This window comes from Microtus pennsylvanicus, chromosome 6, assembly GCF_037038515.1.
Source record: "Microtus pennsylvanicus isolate mMicPen1 chromosome 6, mMicPen1.hap1, whole genome shotgun sequence".
Taxonomy (NCBI): Eukaryota; Metazoa; Chordata; class Mammalia; order Rodentia; family Cricetidae; genus Microtus; species Microtus pennsylvanicus.
This window is the reverse complement of record NC_134584.1, coordinates 13,319,734-13,338,950: the sequence shown is the minus strand read 5'-3', so window position 1 is coordinate 13,338,950 and position 19,217 is coordinate 13,319,734. Positions and strand designations below refer to the sequence as shown.

At 40.6% G+C, this 19,217-nt stretch overlaps 1 protein-coding gene across 1 annotated transcript in view; it reads left to right on the top strand.

Annotated features, from left to right (window-relative positions):
• Dnah5 (dynein axonemal heavy chain 5) overlaps positions 1-19,217 on the top strand; it is a 245,756-nt gene that overhangs the window by 134,678 nt on the left and 91,861 nt on the right. The window contains exons 43-47 of the mRNA XM_075975800.1: positions 2,000-2,241; positions 6,503-6,679; positions 7,228-7,429; positions 9,117-9,259; positions 9,950-10,084. Of these exons, the coding sequence (XP_075831915.1) occupies positions 2,000-2,241; positions 6,503-6,679; positions 7,228-7,429; positions 9,117-9,259; positions 9,950-10,084 (899 nt within the window). The remainder of the gene's footprint in view (positions 1-1,999; positions 2,242-6,502; positions 6,680-7,227; positions 7,430-9,116; positions 9,260-9,949; positions 10,085-19,217) is intronic.

Sequence of the window (19,217 nt, the reverse complement as noted above, 5' to 3'; positions counted from 1 at the left end):
AGCACAGCATTCTCAGAATATAAGCTCAGCAGGAGGAGACAGCGCAGCTCCCCTCTCATTGTGTCTTCTCACTTCTGAGGGAGAAAGGGACAATGGATACAGTGGCAGGGCTGAGAACACAGGAAGAGCTCTTGACAGATCCTTCCTGCCTTTACAGACCCCTGCTGATACCAGTTTGACAAAAGACAATGAAAATGCCCCTATTAGTAACAATTATTTTACTGGAAATTAAAAAATTGCTTCTGATTTGTTCAATCGCCCTACATACACGTGGATCTAGTGATGAGAGCTTCCCTCCGACAATTGCTCAGCAGGCAGTCTTCTCTAGAGAAGAGTGAAGCTGCGGTTTCCACAGAGACCTGTGCTGAGGTTACAGTTCACCTGTGGCAGCCTGAGTGGGTTTCATTAGGCATCCCAAGTCATTTAGCTTGACTAGAATACTCACAGTAACACACAGCAAAGAAGATTTGCAATGAGACAGTGATAGTATTGGTGAGTAACACAGGCAGGCAGACGTGAAGAGGAACGACAAATGAAGCACATAACCTTCACTTACATTTGCCTTCTTGCTGAGCCTTTTTCTGCTTGTTGTTCCTTGGCCCCAGTTATCCCCTTAAGTGACTCCTTTCAGGCTGGTCCCCCTTATCTCCTGAAATTACACTCCGAAGGGCTTTGGTGATTTCTGGCATATCAGATACAGACTGCCCTTTCTTTCCAGTCCAGTTCTACCTTCAGTGGGCTCACAAATGGTCACCCCTCTTTCTGAACCTTGAATGCTTGGTCTCAGAGATCCTTCATCCTGTGGGCTTCCTTCCTTCCACATTCACTGGGTTGAGATGTTTGGAAAAGGTGGGAAGCTTGAGGGGCAACAATGGAGTCCCTAATAGAAATCTAAATGTTACTTTGCCTCTGTTCCCAGACCTCCTGTCTCTCTCTACATTTTTTTTTTTTAATCTAGAAGAAACCCATACAATCCCAGTGGCTTTAAATGCCACTTCTAAGTGGAAAGATTCTACATTCTAATATCTAGACTGATCTCTCTCTCAAACAACTCAAGAACTCTCTTGGGATGTCTGCTGGATATTAGCATATGCAAGACTGAATTTGTTCTTAACTCTGCATGTCTCTCCTTATTGTCTTTCTTATTAGACTGATGTATCACCCCTTCTCATCTTGCTAATTAGGTTTGGCTAATTTTTGCCCTAGACTGTCTTATTTACTTCTCCTCATCCCTTCGGGCTATTGTAATACAGCACAATAGACAAGCTGGTCCACAAACAGCAGACAGACTTTACTTTACCCTGTTTTGAACGCTGCCAACTTCTCGCTTGTGTCCTTTGATGGACAGAGGGGTGAGGGATTTCTTTCTCATACCAGGGCACTAATCCCATTCCTGAAGTCATTCCTTCATTCCCTAATCCTATACATAAGATTTTAACATCTCACGGGGGCCAAGGCATTCAGTTCATTTTATCACCTGAAGCTTGTTCCTGCTCCGGGGTCTTTGCACTTTCTGTTCATAGATGGAAAAAAAAAATCTTACCTCCAGATCTTTAAATCACTCCATTCTCTGTGTAAAATCCTTCACTGACCCCTAATTCAAAATAATACCTGCTCTCCGAATCTGCTTAATATTTCCTTATTGTTTCTCTGATTGTCTGTGTGTTTTTTCCACTTAGAATGTAAGCTCTCTGAAGGTGGTACATTTTCTCACTCACTGTCATATCTCAGCCCCTAGAGCTGTGCTAGTATAGAAGGTGCTTAGTATTTGTTCCAGGAACAATGGAGTTTTGATTTAACTATAGTTTGTACGTAACTACCACATAAGGAATTTGGAAGGTCCTTTGTGCTTATACAACCTAGTCATCATTGAGATCAAAGTTTTATTTAAAATTAATGGTCATTATACACAGCTCTACTTCTCTCTGAAGCTCCACAGCTACTTACACAGGCACCTGTGTGTCGTGTGCTCTTTGTCTCCTCTTGGGTGGCATTTCAGGGGAACATATCTGGATAGTTCTCGATGGTCCAGTTGACGCCATATGGATTGAAAATCTGAATTCTGTTTTGGATGATAATAAAACCCTGACTCTGGCCAATGGTGACCGGATTCCCATGGCTCCAAACTGCAAGATTGTTTTTGAACCTCATAACATTGACAATGCTTCTCCTGCCACTGTCTCAAGAAATGGAATGGTTTTCATGAGTTCCTCTGTCCTTGATTGGAGTCCTATTCTTGAGGTATGATTAAATTCCTTCTTTCGTATAATTAAAAAGGGAAAAGAGTCTTCAGCATTTTTTGTGAGCGTGCTGATTCTTCTGCAGCTGGTGGTGTAATTGTCTTTTTATAGCACTGTTTATGAAAGGCCCTTGAATGCACAGGGATGTGCAGACCCTGATTGCCCCTCGCAGGCTTCTCAGTCCTCTTCGAATCACTTAGAACTGTCATTTCCAGGTAATTGTCAGGCTCACGTGAATCAATAATCCTTCCAAAGTGTGGCTGAGGCCTGAAAAGTGAAATTTAATTCATCACTTTGTGAATCCATGGCAGGTTTGAAAGGCACTTGTTCACGTAAAATATGGGAACGGCCATCTTAGAATTTTAACTTAAAGACAATTTTAAAATTTCACATAAAGTTTTTTTATGAGATTCAGTAGCTGTAATATTAATTTTACCTTTGTGGTTAGAAATAATATTTCATATGATATCACTTCAATTTATGACCCGGTATAGTAGTTAATTACTTTCAATAGATTCTAGAATCTTTTAATTATAGTTTGATTATAGTTACATATTTTACATACTTATGCATTTTATTAAACCCTTATTATAAGATAAAAGTAAGTGCTACTGGATAATCCATGTGATGTTTATGACATAATTGTCTAGATTTTTAATTTTCATTTTCCTTTATATTTGAAGATGATTATATTTTAAGACTTCCTAACTTAAATTAGGTAACTATTATTTTGTCTTTCAATTATATTTTTGTGCTTTTATCTATATAAACATATTCTAACTTTTATTAATGTCTTTTCAAAAGTTATGTGATCCTGGGCTACAAAAAGTTTTAGACTTTATAACATATACATAGAGCTAGAAAAGCATGTTTGGTAGCAAATGATACTGACATTCTTGAATATGACTCTAAAAATCACTGTTAAAGGTTTCATACTGCATAGTTTTTATATCCATTAAAAATGAAGCAAGGTGCTCTTAGATATGCGAAAGTACTCATCAGTGGTAATTTAAAAGGACAGGTAATTGTGTCAGATCTGAATCCTGCCAAGCTACAGTCTCCAGGGAGGGCTCCAAAGGGTCCTTATGTTTAAGTCTCACAGTAGATCGTGTATCTGTGCTTGATGATTACAGCCACAATAGAATGCAAGTAAATTGTAATTACATGATCCCCCAAATATTTAAATTCCATAAATTATTTGAAAAATACACCTATTGTATTAACAAATGTTTAGCTTGCTCCTTCTAAAATACACTTCTATTGTACCCTACCTGGAGTTTTACAGAATTCCCCACTTAATCACATCTTCATATGCTTTATAACAATGCAGTGTCCTCAGACATCAGAGGCTGGCTGTGAGGCTTTGTCTCCCAGTGATGCCAGAAGATACACCAGAGAGTCTCACCAACTAGGACAATAATAAATAGTTCCGGGTTGACGTGCGGAGACCACTAGGTCTCACCCTACACAAAGTGCTGTACGTTACTACGGGATGCGGAGAGCTGGAGAGATCTTCCCGGGGAAGAGTGCTGCCTTTAAGATCAGTTTTCAGCAGCTCAGAGAAACCGGGCAGGAGGTGACAGAGCTGCTCTCACACACAGGAGACTTTGTTTGAGCGTCAAAGCTTAATTCCTCATTTTATTTTTTGCTCTGCTGGATGTTCTTTTTCTCTTTTACAGTCCTACGTTTCTCTCTCATCTCTTTTATATCACCCAAGACAAAGACTTCTGTATAAGAAAAGATTACCTCATAACCACAAGTGATATATTTTCTAAAAACTAATTAAACTCTTCACATAAGAAGGAATTACGTTAAGATCACAAGTTACATGTTTTCCTTAGAAGCCCACAAGTAGTTAGACATTATTCCTTGTATTAATTTTCCCACCTTAACATCTTCACCCCAAAGCAATGGTTCTTTTATTATTGATTAACAAAGTTCTAAGCAAGCCACATATATTTCAGGCAGTTCCTTTGTTCTGGCAGGTGGCTGTGCAGCTTCAGCATGGCGGATTCCTATTCTTCACTGCTGAGAGACTTTAAATGAGGGCTTAGCTCACCACCTATTTTCCTTTGCACAGAACAGGGTCATTTAATTTCCTTTCACAACTTTGTTTTTTCCAAGTGATTAATTACTAGGGCCCGTGATTAATTCCGTAAGTTACATGACCGAGGAACTCAGGGCTAACCTTGGGTGTAGGGGCATAACTGCTTTCTTTGGTCATCAGCCTCCTTTCCCACAGGCAGACTTCGTGGGTCTGTAATGCATGAAACTTCCTTGTTTTTATTTTCCATCTTCTGCAAGTCTCACATCTAACAAAGGGGAAGTTAACTTTTAGTCTGTATTTACCTTCTTTTGTATCTCTTATTGGAGCATTTGGCAGAATAACCTAAATCCTGTCCCTAATCATCTTTACTAACTATCTTAACCACCCCTATCTTTTTAGGCTAACTTAGAATGTCCGATTAAATTGTAGGCCTAACTAATCATCACTGCTCTTATAAAAATTATCTTCATTATTATCTTCAGTGAGTATTGGGATATTCCCAAGAAATAATCACACCATACTAGATACAGTGGGATCCCTTCATGTAGTAATCATACCATGCCACATACAGCAGGATCACAGCAGCACCAAGCAGAAGGAAGCACAGCAGAAGCAAGGGGCATCCCCGGAAACAATCCTCCCAGGGCTTTGCTTCCCCAGGATGCACCCAGAGTAGGTTTGTTATCCTGAGTTGTATCCCATAAGTTCCATTGCTGTCTGCAGCTCCTCTGACAAGGCCACCAGCAGAGGAACACACAACCGGCTCTTCAGTGCCAAATGGTTATCCCGGGATACATGCATACAAGGAACATTATGCAGATTGAGCAGGTTGTGTTTATGTACTTAGACATGTATATATGTAGCAACCATTAGTGAAGAAAAGAGATCAGGAATTTGAAAGAGAGCAAGTAGAAGCATATGGGAGGGTTTGGGGGGAAGAAAGGGAAGAGGGAAATGAGGCAGTTAATATCTCAAAAATAATAGCAATAATTAAAAAATTATTAGCAGTATTCTCTTGGACATGATCAGGAAGAAGCAGGGTTTACCGAGAACCAGACTGAAGATGTTAGAGTAGCGTGCTGCGGCCTAAGAAGCTAAGGAGGAGTCAGGCCTGAGGAACCCTTCCCATAAAACAGTTCTGTGCCATGATTTTGTTATTGTGGAATCACGGTACATTCATGATTCAATGACTAATTCAGAGTTAAGATTTTACTGCTTTCTTGAGTCCCTAATTCTTACCCGGGATGTTGAGTTGATGGGTACACTCATCTTTCTTTCTCTCTCACTTTTTTTTTTAAGATTTATTTATTTATTGTGTACACAGTGTTCAGCCTCTATGTATGCCTGCAGGCCAGAAGAGGGTGCCAGATCTCATTACAGATGGTTGTGAGCCATCATGTGGGTTGCTGGGAATTGAACTCAGGACCTCCGGAAGAGCAGTCAGTGCTCTTAACCTCTGAGCCATCTCTCCAGCCCATACACTCATCTCTTGACCCTGTGAGAATTACCCGAAGAAAATCTGGCCCTGTCGGCCAGCAATGGAGTGCTCTGACTGCCTTCCCAGCACTGACCAGCAAATTTTTAAGTAGTGCTTTTCTCTGAATGACACACCTCCCTTATTTAGTCCAAAATGACAAAATTGTCCTGTTTTCTGAATACCTTTGGTATTTTCTACATTACTTACTAAGTTAGAAGAATTTAATGGAAATAGCCAACTGTGGATAAATTTTTGTTTCTTTTTTTTTAAAGACTTGAGTATGGAGTTTCCTTCACTCCTCTTTTGTTGCCTTTGGCCATCTCAGCAACCCACTGTAAATGCCTTCCCATTTTCTTGAAGTACATTTTAACTAGTGTTAGTTGAGGGCTGTTTCTGCACACATGGCATTGGGGCTGAGAATGCTGCAGACAGACTTATTGGGTGTTAATTCTTGCCACAGACTGCATGCTGGTTGTGGGACACTGGTGGATTACTGAAGCTGTAAGTGTCGGGGGATGCTAATAGTTCCCATTTCAGAGAGTTGCATTGAATATTTAGACGAATCCTTATATGAAAGAGTTTGTAGACAGGCTTGGTATACAGCTCAAGCACAATAACCCTGTGCATAATTATTAATTGTTAATTAATGTTTATAAATTTGATAATGCTGTAAAAATGTTTAGCCCTCAATGGTCCTTTTCCTGGTTTCACCAATGCACAGATGTGTTGAACCCACAGGGTTTCCTCAAGAGACGGTCTCCTCAAGAGGCAGAAATCCTGCGGCAGCTGTATGCGGAGACTTTCCCAGACCTGTATCGTTTCAGCGTTCAGAATCTAGAGTACAAGATGGAGGTGCTGGAAGCCTTTGTCATCACACAGAGTACCCAGATGCTGCAAGGGCTGATCCCTCCAAAGGTGAGGGGCTGCACCTTCCTTCCGAGCACACTGTAGAGAGGGCAGGATTTGAAACTAGACTTGATCAGGGTGGATGTGATTGGGGGTTGGGAGAGGTTTCAGACACACTAATTTTATTTTTCCATAACTATCTTTGAATTTTGTTGCTGGTTAGTATAACTATATAACAAGTGTCATTTTTTTAAAAAAATATTCCTATTATTTATTTATTTGTTTATTCTGTGTACTTGAAGAAGTCAGAGGATCAATTGTAGGTTGTTGGTTGTCTCATTCTACCATGTGGGTCTGGGGATCCAGTTCATGCTGTCAGGCCTGGAGTCAAGCACCTTTATCCAAAGTACCATCTTGCCTTCTTGCTTTTATTTATTTTATAAACCAGTTAGTACCTGTGTAACTCCATTTCTCATTTTCTCCTCGGTTGTATCCATTCTTTTATTCTTTTGGGCATAGCTAATGTCTCCTTTCTCGGTTTATCATTTTTATTTAGCAAAAATTTAGACGAAAGCTGAGAACCAAGTAATTAAAAGGGAATGCTTGTGCCTCCTCAGGAGCAGGCTGGAGAGGTAGGTCCAGAGCACCTGGGGAGGCTGTTTGTCTTTGCCATGATGTGGAGTGTGGGTGCAGTCCTGGAGCTGGAAGGTCGCAGCAGGCTGGAACTCTGGCTGCATTCGCGGGAGGTGCCCACTCTGCCCCTGCCGCAGTCGACGGATGCCGGGGACACCATGTTTGACTACTACGTTGCACCGGATGGTGAGCGTGCCCTGTATTCAGGGTGGAAGGAAAGGGTGTTTGGTCCAACTTACTTCTGTGTTATTATAGTGAGAACTGAAATGCTTGCCGGTAACACTGAATTAGGAATTTTAATGAACAGAGAAATCTAGTAATTGTTATTTCCCCAAGCTTTACTTCGGGTTCCAGGTACAAGTTCCACTTGCTTAGCAGGTGGGACCTTTAGTGACCTAAACAAATTGAATCACTTTCCTACTCAGATATACAGCAGCCATTCAATGGAACCAAATGTAAAAAAAAAAAACTGCATTCAAATATAGACATCTATATCTACAGATGTCTATTCACTCATTTATATATCTCTATATGCATCAATATATACTTTAAAATAACATATATATGCATAAACATGCATAATGCATAGACACATATATGCGGTAATACACAGAAGCAACTTTGTATTTTTATAGTGTTCATACACATGCCACCTAGTATCTTTCCCCATATGAAAAGCTTGTGAGATTTGACATTTGACAGTGATTGATGGCTCTGGTACATTGCTTCTGTCACTCTCCTCGGTATTTTTATGTATGCTGTGTTGTTGAAGAGCTCAAAGATATTTCTGAAGGTGCCCAAATAGAGGACTCTATTTGGAGTGGTTCCTGGGGAAGTTTTGATCAAGCTAACATGTTCTGAGAGTTAACGCTACTGGATATTTCTTGGGTACATGGTCTTACATAGCTCAAACAGGACTTCATCTTGGTATGTTCTTGAAGATGGCCATGAACTTCTAATTTTTCTGCTTCTATGTCCCAGACACTGATATTACAAGCATGTGCCACTGTTCCTGGTGTCTCATTTAGCTGTAATTTTCAACTTGGTATATCCCAGAATTATCTGAGAGGAAAGGTACAACTTAAGAATTATCCAGATCACATTCCTCTGCATACAAGTCTGTGGGGGATTGTCTTGATAATTAAATGGATGCAGAATGGCCCAGAACACTGTGGGAGTCACCATCTCTAGACAGGTGGTTCTGAGCTGTATATCAGAAGCTAGCTAAACATTAGCCAGAAATCAAGTCAGTGGATGAGCCAGCGAGCGGCATTCCTCCATGGTTTCTGTCTCACGCTCCTGCACTGAGTTCCTGTCTTGACTTCCCTCAGTGGTGGACTGTGACCTGGAAGAATAAAATGAAATAACACCTGTTGAATTAACATGGGTCGAGAAATGCCAGGCTAGCTACAAGATAAGCCAATTATATTTTTCTTGATTATAAGGGGCAAACTCACAAAAAAGGAAAGAAAAGCCCAAGCTTCTCGGGAACCACAGAGATAGAGTGAACCCTGGGCTGCTAGGTATTTTTCTCCTAGGACCCACAAAGATCATCCCTTAACTTGGTTCCACCTCTTAAAGTTCATTGGCTGACGGAGATTCCCTTCCTCTCTAAGTTGAAAAGGTCAGAATTTTATTATTGCAACAGAAAGAACAGTAGAAGACCCTGTTTTATGCAGCGCAGGTCTTTAACCCAGGAAACTGTGCATGGTAGACAATCACTGTACCAGCTGGGCTATAGCCACATCCCCTTAATAATCTTTGTTTTATGGCGAGTATTTGAAGATATCTTCGTGATGTTTTGAAGGTGTCTGATCATGACAGGGATGTACACTATTAACTGGAAGGTGTGAATGCCTCCTGTTCTTCTCAGGTTCCTGGAGGCATTGGAGCCTGTGTACCCCAGAATATGTGTATCCACCTGATATCACCCCAGAATATGGTTCTATCCTGGTGCCGAATGTTGACAATGTGAGGACTGACTTCCTAATCAACACCATTGCCAAACAAGGCAAGGTAAGACTTTCTAACTGCTATGGAAAATAGTGCATGTTGCAGGGGCACATGAAAATATAAAAGTACCCAGCATTTATCTTCCACTAGTTTCTATTTAGAATAAGGGAAAACACTATCTAAATGAGTGATCTCCTTTTGTTGTTTCTCAACGACAACCTAATGGGTCAAATAGGCCTGGCTCCTAGTTTACCATTCTAGTTGAAGGAAGTGAAGTTTGACTTGTTTTTGCTAAGACCATCCCTTCCTTTTTGGTTACTGACTTAGTTTGCTATGGCTGTTATAACAAAATGCCAGAGCTTGGACAGGCAAACCACAGCCGTTTCTTTCTCAGTGCTGAAGGCTGAGAGCCCTGATGAAGTACTGTTGAGGTTGATTTTTCCCCAGGTCTTTCTCCTAAGCTGAGGGACAGCAGCTTTTCCCTGTGTCTTCCCAAGGCGCTTTCCTGAGTGTTTGCTTCTCCCGTGTTTCTTTGTGTATATAGATCCTGTGCTGTCTAAGACATCATTAGGCAGCATCTACCACCTTAATAACCTCGTTTGGGCAGCCAACACTGTAGAGTTCCTTTTTCTAGGTACAGTCACATTGGAAGATACTGGGCATCCGGGCTTCAGTTTAGTAGTTGGCGGGTGGGAGGGGCACAGTTCAAACCATGTTGTTTGTTTTATTTCATTCCATCTGAATTCATTTTAGGCTGTGCTGTTGATTGGTGAACAAGGGACAGCTAAAACAGTCATAATCAAAGGATTTTTGTCAAAATATGACCCTGAAAGTCACATGGTCAAGAATCTGAACTTCTCTTCGGCGACCACTCCACTGATGTTTCAGGTACTGCCTTTGATCTCGCTCACAGGTGTAGGTCTGTGCCACTCCTGGAGGCTCAAGGTTTTTCCTGTGTTTGTGGAACCTTGCCGGACCTTCTGTAACCATAACGTCACACTAATACTGTCTTCTATTGTGACTGTCATTCAAATGTAGTAAATTCTCTTTTTAGTTAGGTTATACTATATCATCTTAAATTATGGAGAAATAAGAAATTCTCCAAGAACTAATGAAAAAGGTGGGCAAATAAGGTGCCACAGACCTCAGTGGTGTTTAAAATATTTGTGTAGAAATGTAGAAAAGTGTAGGAAAACCATTTTAAACCTGAGACACAGAGAATCACTTCCTGACTAGACACTAATAGCTCAGGGGAATAGAATTACTGGCAGGATTTCATGAAATTAGATATCTGTACAGAAAATTATCAAGTGGAAAGAGCCTACAGAATGCAAGAAAATCTCTGCTACCTACTCATCTGATGGGGAAATACTTCAGAATGCAAAAAATCCCATTGTTTATATACCAAATAACCCAATCATAAAATGGGAAAATGCCATGAACAGATACTTCTCAAATACAGAAATGCAAATGACATAAAAACATGAAGAAAAATGTTCAAAATACTTAGAAATTAGCAAAGTAAAAATAAAACTACACTGAACCACATCTTACTCTCATCAAAAAGGCTATTCTTGAGAAAACAAGTATTTGTGAGACTGCAGGGCCAGTGGGGGAAACTTATACTCTGTTTATGGCAATATAAATCAGGGTGGCCACTATAGATATTAACATGGAGGTGCCTCAAAACATTAAAAGTAGAATTTCCATGCGATCCAGCTATGCTGGTTCAGGGTACACACTTGCTATATTTATTGGTGCACTATTTCTGTAAAATGAGTGACAGAATCCTCCGAGGCACCTGTCAGCAGACAAATGGATGGAGTGTGGCATACATGTGCAGTGGAGGCATGTATGTGCAGTGGAGGCATACATGTGCAGTGGAGGTATGTATGTGCAGTGGAGGCATGTATGTGCAGTGGAGGCATGTATGTGCAGTGGAGGTATGTATGTGCAGTGGAGGCATGCATGTGCAGTGGAGGCATGTATGTGCAGTGGAGGCATGTATGTGCAGTGGAGGTATGTATGTGCAGTGGAGGCATGTATGTGCAGTGGAGGCATGTATGTGCAGTGGAGGCATGTATGTGCAGTGGAGGTATGTATGTGCAGTGGAGGCATGCATGTGCAGTGGAGGCATGTATGTGCAGTGGAGGTATGTATGTGCAGTGGAGGCATGTATGTGCAGTGGAGGCATGTATGTGCAGTGGAGGTATGTATGTGCAGTGGAGGTATGTATGTGCAGTGGAGGTATGTATGTGCAGTGGAGGTATGTATGTGCAGTGGAGGCATGCATGTGCAGTGGAGGCATACATGTGCAGTGGAGGCATACCTGGGCAGTGGAGGCATACCTGTGCAGTGGAGGCATACCTGTGCAGTGGAGGTATGTATGTGCAGTGGAGGCATACCTGTGCAGTGGAGGCATACCTGGGCAGTGGAGGCATACCTGTGCAGTGGAGGCATACCTGTGCAGTGGAGGTGTGTATGTGCAGTGGAGGCATACCTGTGCAGTGGAGGCATACCTGTGCAGTGGAGGCATACATGTGCAGTGGAGGCATACCTGGGCAGTGGAGGCATACCTGTGCAGTGGAGGCATACCTGGGCAGTGGAGGCATACCTGTGCAGTGGAGGTATGTATGTGCAGTGGAGGCATACATGTGCAGTGGAGGCATACCTGTGCAGTGGAGGCATACATGTGCAGTGGAGGCATACCTGTGCAGTGGAGGCATACCTGTGCAGTGGAGGCATACATGTGCAGTGGAGGCATACCTGTGCAGTGGAGACATACATGTGCAGTGGAGGCATACCTGGGCAGTGGAGGCATACCTGTGCAGTGGAGGCATACCTGTGCAGTGGAGGCATACATGTGCAGTGGAGGCATACCTGTGCAGTGGAGGCATACATGTGCAGTGGAGGCATACCTGTGCAGTGGAGGCATACATGTGCAGTGGAGGCATACCTGTGCAGTGGAGACATACATGTGCAGTGGAGGCATACCTGGGCAGTGGAGGCATACCTGTGCAGTGGAGGCATACCTGTGCAGTGGAGACATACATGTGCAGTGGAGGCATACCTGGGCAGTGGAGGCATACCTGGGCAGTGGAGGCATACCTGTGCAGTGGAGGCATACCTGGGCAGTGGAGGCATACCTGTGCAGTGGAGGTATGTATGTGCAGTGGAGGCATACATGTGCAGTGGAGGCATACCTGTGCAGTGGAGGCATACATGTGCAGTGGAGGCATACCTGTGCAGTGGAGGCATACCTGTGCAGTGGAGGCATACATGTGCAGTGGAGGCATACCTGTGCAGTGGAGACATACATGTGCAGTGGAGGCATACCTGGGCAGTGGAGGCATACCTGTGCAGTGGAGGCATACCTGTGCAGTGGAGGCATACATGTGCAGTGGAGGCATACCTGTGCAGTGGAGGCATACATGTGCAGTGGAGGCATACCTGTGCAGTGGAGGCATACATGTGCAGTGGAGGCATACCTGTGCAGTGGAGACATACATGTGCAGTGGAGGCATACATGTGCAGTGGAGGCATACCTGGGCAGTGGAGGCATACCTGTGCAGTGGAGGCATACATGTGCAGTGGAGGCATACCTGTGCAGTGGAGGCATACCTGTGCAGTGGAGGCATACCTGTGCAGTGGAGGCATACCTGTGCAGTGGAGGCATACCTGTGCAGTGGAGGCATACCTGTGCAGTGGAGGCATACATGTGCAGTGGAGGCATACCTGTGCAGTGGAGGCATACCTGTGCAGTGGAGGCATACATGTGCAGTAGTTCTCTACTTCCTCTCTCCCTTCTTCCAAGATGATTTCTATTGTTCAGCTCCTTCTCTGTGTGTGTTAGAGAGAGAAGGCTGGGGGAGAGATTCCATTTAGGGCTCAGCACTCCACAATTTCTTTTCTGCACAATGATCAGTTACAGTATTAATTATACTGCAACTAATTATAAATATCTTTTCATTAATTACTATATACTTCAGGAGAAGCTTCTTTGGTAAGCCCTGAGAACTGCACTTTTCTACAGGTTTAGAGATACCTATTTAGGAGTCAGTTTAATTCTATGTCCGCTTAGCAAAATATTAGTATTAGGTTCTCCCCTAGAACCTAGGACTTAATCAGCCACAGGTTCTTGGTTAAGTTAATAGTGCTGGGAATCGATTACGTCTTGTGAAGCAGGGTTTACATCCAATCAGAAAGTGTTTGGTGATTTCCATAGTATTTATGCCACTAGCATATGTAATGTCACGCCAGTCATTATTATAGCTTACCAGATTCCCACCTGGGTAAGACCACTGATGACCTTTTTCTTAGAGTAGCATGTGTAGCACCTTCCAGCACTATAAAAGCTAACCATTAAAGGTGAAGCATTCAGGTTGGTAAGAGCTTGATTTCTTCATGTCATGCAGCTCAAATATGCTGTGTCTCCAACAATCAGATACTCCATCAAGTTCTGCATGGGCATCCATATCAATGTCTTTAGCCTGTAATGTTCCATGGCTTCTGAGACCCCACTGGCCCATACCTTGAAAAGAGGAAGCTCTATCTGTGTTTGTGTGATAGCCTATGGTGTCTGGGAAGGGAATTTAAGGAAAAAAATTCTTCATATCAGTGTACACCCTAATCATTTGCAAATTTTAATATTTTTATTAGAACATTAATAAAATTTGAAAAAGATACTTCTCAAAAAGTATAATTGTAAGGCAAATATTTATGAAAAAACAAGCTCATAAAATTTTGCTTCTGATGAACTTTGCTTCTCTCTGCTTATTAAAATCAAAATAGTAGATCGATGAAAATTGTTGAAGTCATGGATAATTCATGACTTCTCATTGCTTAATTTAATTGATCACATCAGAGCACCAATATACTAGGACTACTGACCGAATTTCTGAATAAGACTGTCAACTTCATTATACTCCTCTGCTGGAGATGAAATTTCCAATACTGACTAGCCCTCAGCAAACAAATGACATCTATACAGTGTCTTGGCATGGAATTCTAGATGAAATGTCAACCCCAAATTGAAGATACTCAGCAGTGGTATTTTGTATTATTATTATTTTTGTGTGGGTGTGGAACAGAATATTGAATTACCCTAGACTAGTAATTGACATATAACTATACATATATATTGCCCTACACACACACACATACACACATACATACATACACACACATGCACACATGCATGCACACACACACACATAGAGCGAGCGAGTGATTGAGCAAGAGAGATATTCACACATATATTATTAGCACTATACACATATATTACGATTCTGCATCATATTTAAGTAGATTTTTTAGTTTTACTTTAGAAGGACAGTTTTCTTTAATAGTTATAATTATAGTCTTATTTGAGGACGGATATTTAAAATTATCTCAGTGTCATTTTTCTTTTTATTGCATAAGGCAATTACCTACTTAGCCACTTTCCTGAGAATTCAGTACATCTTTGGCTTTTAGTATGACTGGGGCATCACTGTTAGAGATGGACGTAGGGGTCTGGCAAACAATCACTGGAATATCTATGTTCTCAATGTTCAAGGACAGGAAGCTTCCTGTCTTTTGTTATTTCATGACATCATTGTTTTTTCTCCTGCCCAGAAACACTACAGCACCACCTACTCTGCTTTCTGCCCAGGCCTACCTGACTGCTGACCATCAACGCTTTTTATCAAGCTGACTCGTTAGTTTGAGAAAGCTTTCAATTAACCAAACTCCTGTAATTAATTAACTTTCTCACTATAATTTCCAAACATTCTTACTACACAGAGCCAATGCAGCAGAGGTAATTTGTCGCTTAGTCTTTCACTTATATGAATCCCAAGCAAATTGAAATTATAGATGAGGAGGTAGCTACTGCCCACCTCCTGTTGGCTGCCATGATACCGCACAGTCAGATGGAGGACATTGGTCTTGCCAGCTGCTTCATGACAGTTCCGTGTGGTCCAGCCAGTGGGAGGTTTATATGTTTATATGTCCCTCCTTGTTTGGGACACTCAGGTTTACACATACTGTCTCTTGTTCATAATTAATCATGTCCCCTAAGGCTATCCAAAGTGTTTAGTTTGGATAAAAATTTTATACTCAGCCCCAATTACATTTTGTCCAAGAGAATTTGTTTATATTCTTTAGAAGACAACCCATTTTTATCCTAACCTAGAGTTACCTTATTTTTTCCCATTTTTAAAATTATTGATTCATATATTTGTGATTTAAGTAATCCAAAAATGTGAAAAGAAGAAAATGAAAATTAAGAGAAATTCTAAAAAGTTTGATCTCTTTCAAAAAACTATCTTAATGTCTTTTGAATATAGCAACTATCTTATATCCATAAATTTTAACTTTCAGAAATGAGAATCATAAGGCCTGGCAACACACTTCACATCTTTTCTGGCACTAGAACGAACTGTATAGGCCGTTTACAGCCAAACCATGATCTATACACAGGAAAGCATGGTGGCTTTGGTGAGCATGGAGTCAGGTTTTTCAAACCCTTCAGACTCATCTTTGCTTCTTACAGTCATCTCTCCTGGGTAAGAGAGAACTCTTGGGGCTTTTCAGAACAACATGACACTAGTTTCCAGAGGAGAGTCCTAACAGATGAGGAAGCACGGTTAAGACGTCAGGTTTCACTGTTTATACTAAGTGTTCATTGGTGGCCAAGTGTGAGCCAGAAGCCTGGCCCCATCACCTGCTGTGCTTTTCCCCTCCCTCTCCCGCATACTTCCCCTGGACTTTCTTTATCCGCCTTAACACTCACAACCGAATGATCAATAGTGTGCTTATTTCATTTTTAGCTTTTAGTTATGCATTTCGATATTTCCTTGTCAGTTCTCATATCAGGTTTAAGTTTTAAATCCCTCATGGAAAGTTTTATGTCTGGATATCATCTATCTTCGTTCCTTTTTTCTTTATCTTTTCTTTCTTGTTTTCGTTCTTTCTTTCTTTTTGAGACAGGATCTCACTGTGTAACCCTGACTGACTTTTTAAACTTTGCCAATGTAAGACTGCTTCAATAATTTACAACAAAGTAGGAAGATTCTATTATTTAGGCTGTAGATTTTTAAATAAAGAGCAAAACCTCTCAGTTTTCATAATTTTTAGATATATATCACATGTAGATAAAAACCAAGTAAGTAGATTTATATTTCAATTTAATTGTATGTGATATTTATGAGAAATGACTCAATTTCTTGACTGCCATTCACATTGAAATAATAAATTAACTTTATATTATTTTTACAATAACTTTAAACTTCTAATTGTTTTTTTCATATATCACTTAGGTTTAATTCTCTATCGTGTGTGTTTATATGGATTCTGGGCTCAGAAATATTAAGAGATAGATGAAAATCACAAAGCTAATAAGTGAAAGAAGCAGTCGCTTAACCCTTTTTATGACTCTAAGCTTGGAGAGAGCGGTTACATAAAGCCTTGCAAATTATGCAGACTTATGTCCCACTCACAAGGACAGCTGTGTGAATGAATGGTGATTCCCGAATGAACAATTTTTTGATCAAAGAAAGCCCCTCCAGCAAAAAAATTTTTCTCTCTTTCTGGCTAGAGAAACGGACACATCTATAATGCCAACTTTAGCTCATGCCATAAATACTGCTTAAGATATAATGTAAGGACCATAAATTGCTGAGGATAAAGGTGTGATTTCTTTATGAAATCTTTCATAAATGAAGATAATAGAAGAACTGACCATTTTATGTTTCTGTATGAGAGGTGTTAGCATATCTTTTAATAATATTTGGAACTATGAAGACAAAATTGTCTACTGAGATGTTTATTTAGAAAACCAAACTGCACTAAGCGTTAGGTCTCTTATTGTAGATGGAAGGATGAGGAATTTCCTCACTCCATTCCTAAGCCTACTGGTTTTCTAATCACCTAGTTTCCAACTATTGAAAACTCACTTCTGTGCCTGGAGGTAACGCTGGCTTCCAATGAAGCATAGATAGACAACGGAATCAGAATTTTGATTAGGACTTATAGATTAAAAGGTGAAGCCACAGTGACTATAACTTCCAATCGTTATATTATCAAAGAAGCATCCAGCCTTCTGCTAGAGATGTAAGATTTTTAATACTCAACAGCTGGTTGAAGACAGTAGCATTTTTGGAAGATCATTAATCTAAGATTTGTTTTCATAAGGCATTTTGGACAGTGCCTGGGAGTTGCACATCCTGGGAGATGTTTTGGGTCATATCTCTAGGGAGTGTAGATAGAAAAAAAAACCTGTAGTAGCAGGTTTTTCTAACTTGGAATTTTTTTAGAAAATTATACGGTGGGAAGAAATCTTAGAAATTTAACAACATAGCCCCACATTCACAAACTGTTACGTTCCAGTTTCTTTCTGTTTATATCAGCAAACCCTTCTTATGATATGTAGTGCATTTATCATTTCCTGCTATCTAGAAAATTAAGGTCATAATGATAAGGGAGAAGGTACAGGTATGTGCTTCTTACTCTGTATTGTTCTAATTATCCCACCTATGGAGTTTTAGCTCTAAGATGGTCCCATAAGACATAAAATTTACATGACAAAGAGTTCTCATTAATAGACATGGGATGTCTGCGAGGTTCTGGTTTGCCATAGGGGGCTGTCAGGAGGTTATTAATTGGCTTATGCATTTAAATTCATTGAAAAGCAGAGCTAAATTTAACCTAGTGCATTAAACAGTGTGTTTTTATGTCAGGGGAATATGTAATTCTCTTTTCTATCATATAATTTCATGGGGGATTTGTTTTGTAATTGAATGAGTTGTGATATATTTACATGTATTTCTGCTGAAAATGATGAAAACACTTTCTCATCTTTCCCCATTGCTTATTAAAGTGATGATGGAAACTTACAATCTGCAATTACTCTGAAGATTTCTGGAGGCAAATCTATAGCCATTTCCTTATATTTTAGTGCATTTTATAGTTATATAGTGGTTTAAAAATAATTTGAACTGCTTTACTCTTTATATGATGTAAGAAGATATTTTTGGATAGGAGAATTCACTTTTACTTCAGTGTGCTCTCATTCTCTCGGCATGTGTACAGCTTCTAACGAGATTTACGAACATGCACGAACTGATGCTACAATTGCAGCAATAACTTGAGGACTTTAGAATTTCTGAGCTTGTAGATTTGAAGAACTTGAATTTCTTGTTTGTTCTTGTATGCTAAATTGCAGTTACTTGGCCTACGCATTTTTATTTTTTGATTTTCGAGACAGGGTTTCTCTGTAGCTTTTGGTTCCTGTCCTGGAACTAGCTCTTGTAGACCAGGCTGGCCTTGAACTCACAGAGATCCGCCTGCCTCTGTCTCCCGAGTGCTGGGTTTAAAGGCGTGCATCACCATTGCCCGGCTTCTATGCATTTATTTTAACTTAAGTGCAGCTGGTATTTATTAACAGCAATACAAAAGAAGCTGAGATTGGAAAACACAAATGATTATTGCTGTAGTTTGTCACCTGGAAAGTTCTAAGATAGAGGCAAAGACCAAGTCACTAAGAACCAAGTAAGGGGTGAATTTTGATAGTTTATTTTTCTTGGATGGAAATTACCAATAATATTTTAATTTGATAGTTTAATTTTAAGTGGATCACTGTGGAAATAAACCACGGCCATTGCTGAGAGTCTGAGATTCTTTTTAAGACAGAGAAAGAACATGAAGCTGGGAGTGTAGGGAGTGGCATCTGGAAGGAGTTTGGAGTTAGAAAAGAATACAATAAAAATTTCCACAGAATAAAAAAAAAAAAGAGTTCAAGATCTTTCTCAACCACTCCACTCTTTCAAAGATTCCTTTTAAGAGGTTCAGTATTCTTTACACTGCCTTGGATTTGTACAGCACAGCATGACTTCCTCTCCTACCATTGGGGAGTGCGGATGAATGAGAAGACAGTGGGCTTTGTTCTCTATGCTGTTTTGGGAAAGACTCATGTGGTTGCATCTGCCCCAGAGCAGGGCATATAGGGCTACTGGACCCAACTGGCATTGTAACCACTTTA